This window comes from Delphinapterus leucas, chromosome 9 (assembly GCF_059928025.1).
Source record: "Delphinapterus leucas isolate spDelLeu-1000000601 "Yukka" chromosome 9, BTC_Dleu_Yukka2, whole genome shotgun sequence".
NCBI lineage: Eukaryota > Metazoa > Chordata > Mammalia > Artiodactyla > Monodontidae > Delphinapterus > Delphinapterus leucas.
This window is the reverse complement of record NC_143137.1, coordinates 86,454,202-86,467,673: the sequence shown is the minus strand read 5'-3', so window position 1 is coordinate 86,467,673 and position 13,472 is coordinate 86,454,202. Positions and strand designations below refer to the sequence as shown.

Sequence of the window (13,472 nt, the reverse complement as noted above, 5' to 3'; positions counted from 1 at the left end):
TTTTCGTTTCCTTTATGATGATGGCATTCATGTAAGTGGTTGTACAATGCTTAACTTTAATGGTAGAAAAAATATTAGGAAGGTCATATTATAGACTCACTGTTAGAAAAGTCACCTTGATGGGCAGCACAAAAATATTAGGATTGTTAGGAACATGAACAGAAATGAACCCACTGCCAATAATCTTGGAAAAGTATGCAGGGATAGCCTCAGATTGATACACACTAAAGGGTCACGATGATAGTTGGAGCTTTCCAGAAACCAGACTAAGGATATAGTTGTTCCCCAGGGATCCATTCTTGGACCTCTACTTTTCTCACTTAGTATATCCTCCCCTCTCCCCCTGGCCCCCAATAATATGCACTCCTATGATTTCAGCCATATCTTAAATTGTCCTGTCAGTGCTGGTCTCCTTTCCCTGAAGTTCAAATACATATAATCATTGTCAGCTGGTCATCTCCAGTTGTCAGCATAACCAGAAGAGCAGTCAGTTTCCAAGCCCTGTAATTCCCTAGAGTTGAGCTGTCCAGTATGGTAGCCACTAGTCACATGCAGCTATTAATCACCTGAACTGTGGTTAGTCTGAATTGAGATGTGCTGTAAGTGTAAATACACCCCATAATTTGAAGACTTTTTATAAAAAAAAGAATGTAAAATATATCATTAATAATTTTGTATAATTACATGTTAAAATATAATTTGAGTATACTGGGTTAAATAAAACATATTATTAAACTTAATTTCACCTATCGTTTTTTATTTTTACTGTAGCCATTAGAAAGTTGAAAATTATATATGTGGATCATATTATGTTTCTATTAAAAAGTGATACTCTTTTCTTCATCTCCACCTTATTTCAAGGCACTATTGTGTCCTACTTGTGTTATATCAACAGTCCAGTCTTTTCTACCGCTAATCCATTATTTGTTAGAGTAATTTTCCTAAAAGTTGGATCGTATCATGACTTTGGAAGCAGAATAGTGGGGGTTTGAATCCCAGTTCTATAATTTTCAATCTGTGTAACCTTGGACAATCATTTAATGTCTCTAAATCTCAGTTTTAGCGTCCTCTAAATGTGGATAAAAATAAAGGCGGGATATATGAATTAATTGAGGCATTGTTTGTAGAGTTCCTAGTGCAGTATCTATCACTTGGTAAATGGCGCATGACACCTTCCATGAACTGGCTGCCACTTTCTAGCCCCATCCTTTGCCACCCTCTTCATGTACCAGTGTGGTTCCAGGCACACTAACACACTGAAGTAGCAGTTTCACTTGTATCATAATCTCTGCATTCCTTGTGCCCTATGACACCATCACCTTTCTTCTTTGACTAACTCCTATTTCTCATTCAGGACCAGTTCTGGGACCACCTCCTTTGGAAGCTCTCCCTTACTTCCTTAGTCTAAGTTAGGTACCATCACAGCCAGCGCGTACTCCTGTTATAAGGAGTGAAGAGCTATGGAAAATGTGATGGGTGTTGGAATTAGCAAGTCCTGGGTCCAGATTGCCAGTCTGTCAACTTTACAGCTGTAGGATTTGAGCAAATGCTTAACTTCTTTGGAGCTCAGTTTTCTTATTAGTAAAACGAGGACACTGAAAACTATCTTATAGAGAAGTTGAAAGATTCAAATAGGCTTTAGAATATCTGGCACATAATAGGATGCAGTAAATAGCTATCATTGCGTTGGCACCCTATATTTTAATTGTGTGCTTGTTTCCCTGCCTTTCCTTCTGGAGTATAAACTCCTGGAAGAAAATAATACTGTTTTTGTTTTGGTCTTTGTACCACTAAAGCTCATCATATTGCCTATAGGTTCTCAACATATGGTTGTTAATTGTAAGAATGAATTAATGAATGATAAATGAATAAATAACACCATTGGCATCTAAGAGTGGGTTGGATTTGACCACCCAGAGGGATGTGCTTTCAAAATAAATTATGTTGACAAACCCAGACATACTGTGAGAAATTCAAGCAAAGGACATTTAAAAGACCTTGACAAGAAGCTAACGGATTTGTTTCATCAATCCTTGATGAAGCCATTGTACCTCCAGGTAGCAACAACTTAGTAAATAATAGCTGCTAATTCTGAATCTTTAAGTTTCAACAGGGTACCAGTGCCTTTGTAATTTTATTTTAAGTTTCTGGAGCTATACAGCACAACAAAGAAAGGTCCAGAGGGGTCTTTGAGCCAAGTGGGGACAAGGCTGTATCTGATTGCCTTTTTCTTCTGTTTATTGTTTTTTTAACTCCTGTTATTCCACAAAATAGAAGTGGTTCTCCTAACACATCAAACATCTGTGGTCCATTCACTGGTTCCTGAGTGCCAGGCTGTAGGCTACCTATGCTAGAATAACCTTTAAACAATATACAGATACCTAGGCTGCACATGAATCCTATTTAATCAAAACTGTAGGTGATGGAGACTTGTAATACATGTATTTATACAGATACAGTTTTTCTGATATACAGTTGATTTGGGGAGTGCTGATCAATATTTATGGATCGAATGATTGCTATGAGGATTCAAATGTCAGACCTCGGACTTCACATCAACAATGATGCTTTTAGTTTAGAATCACTGGAGGAAAATGGCAGATAGTCATTGTGCGGGTTGAGCAATCTTTTAATTTCTCTCTGTCAAAGCTTGTATTTCTTTTGAGCCATTTCACAATGCCTTGGAGGCCAAATAATCCTCATCTATCAATAAGTAAGAAGCACACTATAAGTTCAGTGCTACTTCTCTGTACTTTTATCATAATCACACTCCTTGGGAAAAATTAATCTGTAGTTTTTTTGTTTTTACTTCCTTATTGTGCTTCTGCCTCTTGGCTTTATGGGCTACCTGGTATCTTTTCACACTTTTGTCTTCTTCCTATTTGAATAGGGCTTCCTGCTCCCTTTTTTCTCTGAGATTAGCAAACAGCTAAAAGGGCCTGGTACAATGATCTTCAAAAACAAAGGGCATGGTGCCCTTTCCATAATGTTTGGCACCTAGAATGTGAAAGTCTTTGAAAATGTCCTTTCTGCATGAAATACAGCTCTCATGTGATTTGAGGTTCAGACTGAGGAAACATAATTCTTTCTTTGTACATGTAATGATTCTAGGTTGAAGTATCATGATGCAAATCATTGTCAATGTTATTGTAAATATGCAAAGTCAAATCCAGAATATTCATATTGTCAATTTATACTGAAGACATGAATATATTTAGTTTTGAGATTCTGTTCTAAGGTTTTATTAGCCACTTCACTTTATAATAATAAAGCAACTAATTGAATTATTTACAAGGTTAATATTAACTCAGTCTCCAAAATATGCTTGAATTAGAATTTGTGTTTATTTCATATTACTATGTGGATTAAGTACAATCTGATTCCATTATTTTTTACATAGTATATTTCATAGACATGCAAATCTATTTGAGGACAGTTATTTTAAACATTGACATTAATCATAACTCAAAAGAAAAAGGTTTAAAATTTGTAAAACACCTTTTGATTTCAGAGATATATGGTTTTAGTTCATTATATAAGTGTATATTACTTTGCTTATCTTTCATATTAGCAAAATACTTGTATTGGGCATAGTATATTATGTAATGATTGATAATAATACCAGTGGCCATTAAGTGCCTACTGTGAGATTGGTTCTGTACTCTGTGTTTTATATACACTCTCTCATTTAATCCTCATGATAATTATGTGATATTTAGGTCCATATTATTTTCCTCATTTTACAGATGAGAAAACTGAAACTTTGGGAGGTTAAGTAACTTGCCCACCATTACGAGTAACTGAAAGAATTGGGATTGAAGTTCAAATCTTTCTGTTTTTATGTTTCTTTAACATGTCACAGTACAAAATACCATTATCTTCCTTGAAATGTTGATTTCAACTGAATAACAACAACTATTACATCTTTCTTTACCTGAGTGATAAACCACATTGTGCTACTTAGTTCACAGCCTGAGGTTGTGTTCTGTGTTCCCACAGGGTTGAATGTAACAACTGTGAGACTGGAGAACAGTGTGGTGCAATTATGCATGGCAATGCTGTCACCTTCTGTGAGCCATATGGTCCAAGAGAATTGGTAAGTATGTGCTATTTATGTACATTATTCCAAATACATTGTCTTTACTGAACTTTTTGCCAACAAAAGGTTTTCCTACCCAATTCCAGTTCAGATGAAAATTTGCAGTATTATTTATGAGTCCTATTGCAAATATCTCAAAATTAGGAGCAGTGATTTTATAATTTATTTTCAAATGTAAAAAATAAAGAATGCAGTAATAAAATTGGCAGCATCAATGGATCTCATTAAACATGGTGCATCATTGTGATTTTATGCCTTTTTAAAAATATGGGTATGACAGGCATGACATATATATATGACACACATATATATATATATATCATAGCTAAATAATTTGTGACTCTATAAGTTCTTGTATAAAGCTTTACTTTTACACTTCTTATTTTCTCCTTGCAAGCCAAAAATATTAGATGAGCAATTTTATCACATTATTTTTAAACTTTGTTTCCTAACCACCTAGGAACTTTAATGAGTTTTTTTTAAATGAAAGAGCACACTGAATAAACCAGTTTTTTAAAATTTTGGTTTATGCCAAATTGTTCAGTAGTAGGTTACTTTAATTTAGATGATTAGATTTTGCTTGCCAAAGGTAAGTCCTTGGATCATATGTAAAATGAAACATGAGCATTCTAAATTGAAAGCAATAAAACCACTAGCCATCAGCATGTGGCTAGTGAGCCTTTTGTTGTCACTTGGTACTTCTTTCTGGCACCAAGACTACCTTCATTTCACATTCTTGAAAAACAATATAAAAGCAATTGTTGTGTTATACTTCTAGCTCAATTTCTTTGCATCTAATTTTCTTTTCGCAACATCTCTTTTGCTTTGCTTTTCTGCTTTTTGACTTGAGTTTCAATGCCTCTCCTTTTTTGTCCCACATCTTCCTTATGATGGAGCTTTTAGTAACAAAGTTGTGTTTTTCACCCCTCCATCACACGTTATGTTTCCAATTCATTAATTTAAAAAGTGGCCAAAAGACTGGCTTCCACAGTAAAAAGGAGGAAAAAAACCTTGCTAGGTAATTAAAATAAGATTTAGTTATCAAATTGTGAAAGTCAATTAGTTTTTATAACATGGTTCTTATTTTATGCTACTTGAATACTCCTTTCATGGCAATAGATAAATTTAATTTATTAAACATACAAGCTTCAGAACATTGATAAACTGAAGAGTTTTTAGTTGAAATTAAAACACAAACAGAATTAATTGGATGCAAATTAAAATAATAGGTGCTCATAATTCAACTCTTAACAAGATATTATAACATTCCTGCAGGCAAATATGACTCTGTAGTGAAATTCTCCTTGAAAAAATAGATTTGTTAGTACATCTTAAATAATGTACCATGACTGAATTAATTATCTATAAACCTTAAAACAAAATTAAATTTTTGTCATAGTTAATCAAGCTTAGAATAAATGCCTATTTTAGAATGTTCACCCATTCAGTAATATTTCTGGAAATGCTTGGTAAATTCTTTTTTGTTTCTGATTAATAAGAAATAAACATATCTAAGAATATAATACCAGAATTCATATTTCTGTAGCATAGAAACTGAAGTATCTAGTTTATTTGATCCCATGTAATATATTTAATCCTGAAGGTTTCACTGTATCCCAGTTTATTTAGCATTAGAGTTTATACACCCAGTGGGCTAGTTTTGAATTGTGTTATATAATTAATGTGAGATCAGCCTTTCAACTAAAAAGGAAAATATTCAAAATAATTTTCTTTATCCAAGAAAGGAAAAAACATATACAGATTTATATTTCGTCATAAGTATTTTCCTAGGATGAATTGTGTTGTAGACTCAAAGGGAATAGAATGAAGATACATTAACAAAGATAAGGATGACATCTACATTTTACACACTGGCAACTTCTAATTTCCAATAATTTTTATACCATATTGGCATCCCAGGAGCAGAAATATATATTGTACCCAAGTTGTGTTTACAAGAGAAAGATCAATCGAAAGAAAAGTGATGAATTCAGTGGTCAGTAAACACGCTGTTGTCCACTAAAATTCAAATATTTGCACGGCACTTCAAAACTGAATCCAGTTAAAACAGTGGTGTGTGAGAACTGATGAAAGTTATCAGCCCCAAACATCACTTTTTAAAAAAATAATCTATAAAATTTTTCATAAATCCAATTCTTACTGAAGTTGTGAAACAAAGAACCACCGACCACAGGTAAAGAACCTTAGTAGGTTAATGCTTTATTTTTTAAAATGCCTAAAAGAGCATTTCCATTTTGTGAATTTAGTCAAATGGCTATTTCATTTCAATAAAACCCAGAGCCAGTGAGAGGTGGTACCCGCTTACACATGGGCACACCATGCATTTCAGTTTCCACTGCTGCTCTGCTGTGCAGCCCTCACACGTTTCACTACTTCAGGGAAGTCTCCATATTTCAGGGGGTGGCACCTAGCTTGATTCATTTTGCTAGTCTGAAATGAAGGTAATGAGGAATTCATTTACCCACTCCTTTAAGAGAAAATGTGCTCTCTCAGAGCTTAAAACAAAAGTAGTCATGTTACTTTTCATTTTTTAAAAATAAAATATTTGCTCAATTATTCTCTCATATTTGGAAATGCATTTTAGTTACAAGGAGGAGTTTGGGCTAAAACAGGATTAAACTCAGTAAAAATTTGCAGCGAAGAAGCGTAGAATGAACAGCCTCAGCCTGCAGTGAATTATTCAGATTCATTTAGTCAGCATATTAATTTTCTATAATCTTCTATAATTTGGAGTTTATTTGATAATTTAAGAGCAGTGAGATTTGGTAGGGAAAAAGTTCTCTCTCAGACATTCATAGTCGCTGTAATATTTATCAAAATCTCTTTAAGAGGTCCTTTAGTTTTCAGAATGTCCCAGACATTCTGACAAAGACATAACTTTGCAGACTGAAATCATATATTTGAACTCAAGAATAATAAATAATTTATAATACTCAAATGTGAATATAGGTGAATAGGTTTTATAGGCAATGCTTCATTGTTTTTTTTCTCTTCATCTTTCCTGTTCTTTCTCATAGCTGACAATGTTACTAATAAACTAAATGGGTAAAGGTAAAAGAATGGGAGTCAACAGTCCTTAGCTTCCCCAGTGAAGAAAAAAGTGTGGAATCAATGACTAATCGAAGTCTAGGGTCACCCTCAGTTAGCACATGTAATTGAAATTTGGCACTATTTCAAGTGATTTACTGTTTGCTAGCAGAGGTCACGGCTGTGAAACTTGATCACCCAGGTGACACAAGCATCATTTATTACACCCCCAGCATAAGTATCAAAGACTCTCTGGTCTGTTTAATGCACTAGCAATAACAATAGCCGTGGTGCTTTTAACTTATATAATACCATACCATTGTTTCAAAGAACTCATATTCAGGAGTGTTTCATAACTCATCTGGGAATCTACTCAGTTACATAAAATCAGAGGGGGAAAAGAGCATTCATTCAATTTTATGAAAAAATTTTAAAATTTCCATGTGCCTCTTTGGACTTTAAGATCAAAATTTCCAAGTGGAACACCCATGAGGATAAGAAGTTGAACTTACTTTAAAAGTTATGAGGGAAAAAAAAACAGATTTCTTTTAACCTCGCAGGACATTTGATTCTGTCTAAAACATCCGTGAGACATTTGGTTCATAAGACATTTGGTCCACACCAAAGGGTCCTTGAAGTTTGATCTATCCAAAACATCCATGAGCTTGTTTGGTCCACATCAAATTGCTTTGGACAGGACCAAATATCAAGGACTTTTTGTAGTGGACCAAATGTCTTTTGGGCATTTTGGACAGCACCAAATGTCTGCTAACCTTTTCTAAAGGAATCTTGAAAAGGAGCTAGTATTTTTGTTATTTAAAGAAAATTCTATTAATGCATTTTTCCCTAATGACTCTGGTGAGAGGAAGGAAGTAGGAAACAGTTCTGAGCATGGTTGGCCAGCTTTCTCTTAAATATTCTGTGATAATGAGAGATTTAAATAAAGAATTTTACCTGACATCCTGACACCAGTGATTTTTGCTATGGTTAAAATCAATTAGGAACTGATACCTATACTGATATCTAGACAACTTACAAAATGGGCTGTCTTGCCCTCCCCTCTACTACCTTTTCTGCTTCTTCATGAACTTTAAAGCCACATATTTAAAACACATGCTCAGTCATGTTTCCAAATTGTGCTGTAGAAATGGGAAGTGCCATTCAACTTTTTGATATTCACATCTCAGCTGAATTCTAGCACTTCAAGAGGCTGGCTCACTGTTTGTCCACGAATTCCCATGGCGATTCATGAACTGGGTATCTCTTGACTCTTCTGCATTGTGGGCTCCATCACATGGGGGCTAACACAGTGCAGGGACAAGTCTAAGGATGTTATTTTGACATTTAAGAAGTCTACTGCTTCTGCCATGTTGAAAACACAGTTATACACTTTTTGTTTTATGAGGTGCAGTCATGGGAGGCATCCCATACCTTACCTTATGGGGTCAGAAACCCAACAAACGAGTCATTGAAAATGAGAACCTTACTTCCCATCTTACTTAAGCTGGTATGGGTCAAAGTCACTACTCCATAGAATGAATGAATGAATGAACAAAAGAATTAATTAATTAATATATTTAAAATTTTTAATTTATTTAAAATTAAATAAGGTACCATTCCTTTTTTTAAAAGGGGGAAAACTATTTAGGCATTCTTCTTCATGAAACTAAGGGAAAATAATAAAAATGTGTTGGAAGAGTATTTCTAGGCCCATAATTTGATTACTTTTTGGGGAAGTAACAGTTTTATTGAGAAATAATCCTCATATTCTACAATTCATTCATTTAAAGTATACAGTTCAAGGTTTTTACTTTATTCACAAAATTATGCAGCCATTACCACAATCAATTTTACAACATTTTCATCTTCCCCCAAAGATATCCTGCACCTTCTACCTGTTGTAATTCTATTTATTTTTCAAAACGTTCTTACTCTTTTCATTTGCTCTTAATTTTGGTCCCAATTTTTGTTCGGTCACTTTTTATGATATTCTCTTGGGCCCCAGGTCTGTTGATGAGGACAGAGGGGAGGTGGTGGGGTGAGTGGAGGGGACTGTGTTATGTGCCTGGTAAATTATACTAAAAAAGAGTTTTCGATAGGACCCTGAGAAATGTACCAGCAGTGCCTAAGTGAGGATCTCACAGAGAAATACATCTGTGTTCTGACATGTCGATAGAAGTAAGCTAACCGCTGGATAAACATAACCTCTGTTTATGGTTCCTTTCTATATTTTACACTCTCCCTCCTCCTGAATCTTCTGCTCTTTCTCCTCCTCTCTTTCTATCTTGTCTTATTTTGTTATATTCCTTTTTCTAGATTACCACAGGCCTTAATACAACAACAGCTTCTGTCCTCCAGTTTTCCATTGGTAAGTTTTTTAGCAGTTAAGCAATTTAACTTGGAAGTGTTTGTTTAATCATAGTGTATAAGCAGGATTATGGTGCCAAATACTTTTAGATTTAGAGGAGAGTAAGTCTTAACACTGAAGTAAATAATTTAAAACATTTTTGAAGTGAAATTAAAAAATTGTAAATGCTACATCCTGTTCTCACTTCTCTCTGGCAGCAAGTGGTATTTAAAAATAATCCAAATAATCTGAAACATCTTAAAGGTATTTACATGTGGATTTTGAATGTATTGGGTTTTTATATTATACAGAATTACCTTACTAGTAATGTTTTCCTCAGATTAAGATTGAAATCTGTTAAATTTCCTGCATTCTTACTGAATGGCAGTGAAAAAGATAATCATTGGTGGTTCAGAGAAACCAATTAAGGCTTCATGCTTGACATAAATAATCTGTGTTTAATTCAGACACAGATAATTTTAAAATGACTGTATCTGGCAGTATTTCTTTTTTAAGTGCCTTTGTATTAGAGCTAAAAATTTCTACCCAAAGCATTCAGTAAAATCAGGTATCTTTTGATCAAGTGTTTATAGTTTTGCTGTCTATTATATTATTTTCCATTTGAATTTTCAGAAGTGTATATTAATAAATAACACAAGTTTCCAAAGGGAATGTTCTAGGTAAAGAAAGATGTTGCCATCTAGATGGGGGCTAGTTTATTGGTCTTGGTCTCATAACATGGAAACCTCCTGGCCTCTCCCCATGACATGAGGACTGCTAGCAGCCATGCCCCTGAGACAGCATCGTCCACTTTCCACTGTCTTCACCCTCATATCTTTGGGCATCCCCCGTTAGCGAAAGGACTGTTTCCCTCACTAGCCTTCTAGTCCTAACTGCAAATCAGTGCTCTCACAGCCCACTGTGGTTGATTGTGCCTAAGAACAATTTTCTTCAAGTCATGTATTGTAGTTGTCACTTTTTCCTCAGGTTGCCTCCTTTCAGCTTCTGTAAGTAAAAATGCGAACCTGCCTGACTACGGTTTGGACTCTTCTTCTAACATTGATAGCATTACCTATAACAATTTACAAACTATTCAGAAGTCCATATGTGGTCATAAGAAAAGCATTGGCAAAAACAAAATAATGCGTTTTTTGGTAAAGAGGATTTTCTTTGATCTCTTAACAAGTGTATCCTAAATTTTGATCTATTAACAAGTGTATCCTAAATTTTCTATAGTGAGCGTGTAACACTTCTATAATCAGAAAAAAAGCTCATTTTTAAAAAGTTGTGGTGCTACAAAAACAGATTTTTAAAACTCTAGCATGACGGGCTAGTGTAACTTAGAGGTTCTTAACCAGAACAAATGTGTTTAAATTCATTATGCTATTAATATAAAATATAAGCTAGATTTTCTGTTTATCTGTATTCTGAGCATTTATTTGAATATTAATTTCAGATAATATCTTTATGCAATTAAAGAATACAAGAGATTCCTCTTTAAAATATATGCCTCACAATTCTACTATATTTAAATTTTAGTCATGGTAGCAGAGATCCAGCACCAATTAAATTATCCTTCCTTAAAGGAAAAAAAAATTCTATTTTTGTAAATAGTAAAGAGTATACTGTGGAGCTGGCATAGATTCATTTCCTCACCTTTCAATAGCACCCTACCATCAACAATAGAGCTGATGAAAGAGGACCAAGAAGGTGTGTTTATCAGAGAATGTAAGGTTTGGTGCCTGAGACCCAAAACCCAGAGCAAGCACCATGCCCAAAGGCTTGAGACTAGACCCAAAAATGTGACTTAGCAAGAATCCTTGATTTCCCCACAAGCCAGAGGGCTGCAGCTCAGTGAGCCAGAGAGTTGCTTGTATTACTACAAAGCATGGATTTGAATACCAGGTTAGAAGACTGGAAGAGTAACTGAATCAGGGAGTTGCAAAAAGATGGATGGATGGATAGATAGATAGCTATGTCAAGTTTATAACTAAAAAATACACTTAGAAATCTTTTTTGAGTGGAAGGTTTAGAATAAAAAGTGAAATTTTAACATGTCATTGTTTGGGAATAAAACAAAATATTTAGTTAAATTATAATTTACTGCCTAGCGACTTCATTGGGGAATTTGCTTACTGCATTTTGAGAATAAAAATTCTTGGGAACTAAGAAGTATTAAAGTGGCTGAGAAACAATGTAGTGGCAAACCATTAGCTGTATGGTGTTGTATGGTAAATAGGCATAGCGGGCAGAACTTTCCAGAAATGGTTTTGTGTATCTCATGATGAATGCTTGGAGTAGTATTCTTCTATTTGTGTGTATGGTGTGAGGACTAGACTGGGGCACATACACAAATTCCAGAAACGTCATAATTGTGTATATTCATCCTGAGCTTTACAAGCCCCACAATAACCAAAGTAGCAATCGCAGCCAAGTAGCCAATGAACTTATATTCTCTTCAAAAATTATATTAAGTGTGTTATAAAAAAAAAACACTGTGTATAGACAGTTCAACATTTATATTTATTTGTGCCTTGTGGAACTTTCCAAATCTATTCAAATAGTGTGGTTAAATATGGTCAGTCAGATTTAGAGTCACTCCTTAAGGAGTCCTCTGGGATGTTAAATGTTCATTGTATATCATGATGATTCAGATGTAATATAGGCCATTTTCTAGGGGATTCTGTCATTATTTATGGCCTCAATGATAAGTATGTTCATAATTATGGCTATATAACCACAATTGAATAAATTATTGCCTTGATATTTTTATATTGCTCTTATAAACATTTTAATTTCATCACAAGCGTTATCCAAGATAGTCCATATAGAAATGTCTTGAATTACTAAGGAGTGTCTCAAATAAACTCCATCATGCCAATGTTTAGCACCAATGCTATCCCAACTCTTTCTAAATACACACACACACACACACACACACACACACACATATAAATATACAGACTATCTTAACCCAATGAATTTTAAAGTTAAAGCATCCTGAAAACACAGTTCTGCAAGTTGAAATGTACCAGGTTATCAACAGCTAAATCATCTTGAAAGATGTCCTAAAATATTCTTAGAACAACTTTTCATTTTTCCATTCCAGTGAAAGATCTCATATCCATTTCTGTGCTGAGGCATCAATCTGCTACAATCCTCACTTGATTCATTAGATTCAAGTTGTGGAATTTATGGTTGTAAGCTTAGGGGCATTTACCCATTTCCTTTAGATTTCCTCTGGGACAGGAAGAAAAGTTTGAGAAGATGCCCTTGTAAACCACTATTTTACAGATGCCTCCAAACTCTGTTTTCCCAGGCAGGGGTCTCGGTCCAAGGGAAGTGCTGGTAGTGCTTTGGATCCATTATTCACCTAACAAAATTTCACTGACTATTTGTTGTCTTCTTAGGCTTTTCTGAGCCAACGTTAACTATGGAAAGACAAAAAAGTGAGAAAACAACATTTTTACAGTGTTTAGTGGTGTGGTAGAAGGCTCTGGATGCATATGGAGCATGGAACATCTAGAGAATTGCCAGACTGTTATAAACATAGATGGACGTGTGTACACGTCCCTGTGGTGTTAGGTCCTGCAGAGTAGAGCAATTCAGGAAGGCTTCTTAGAGAGGAGAATCCCTGAAAGTCAACAGCATGAGTCAGTGGAAAGGACAAAGTTTTTCCAATTGAGGAGGTAGAGTGACATAAGCAAGGCTGGGAACGTGAGTGCTCTCCTAGAGCAGGAGGACCGCCTGGGGTGGCTGTGAGAAATGTCACAACATTTGTGTCCATCTGAAGAGCTAATCTGCATCAGCTGGGAGTTTTAAGAAGGAAATAGAGGTCGGAAAAGGACCTCCTTCTCTCTTGAGCAATAAAGAAATGTAATGAAATTAATTCTCAATGTGTGTGTGATCTTCCTTAAGAAAGATCAGTTGTGTTAAGAATGGATTTGTCCCTTCCTTAATGTAAATCTGCATTGATTC

General features: G+C 34.8%; 1 protein-coding gene across 2 annotated transcripts in view; it reads left to right on the top strand.

Annotated features, from left to right (window-relative positions):
* RELN (reelin) overlaps positions 1-13,472 on the top strand; it is a 527,392-nt gene that overhangs the window by 267,640 nt on the left and 246,280 nt on the right. For both annotated transcript variants that reach the window (XM_022554391.3, XM_089917770.1), the window contains exons 7-8: positions 4,000-4,096; positions 9,464-9,515. In XM_022554391.3, coding sequence (XP_022410099.1) covers positions 4,000-4,096; positions 9,464-9,515 — 149 coding nt within the window. The remainder of the gene's footprint in view (positions 1-3,999; positions 4,097-9,463; positions 9,516-13,472) is intronic.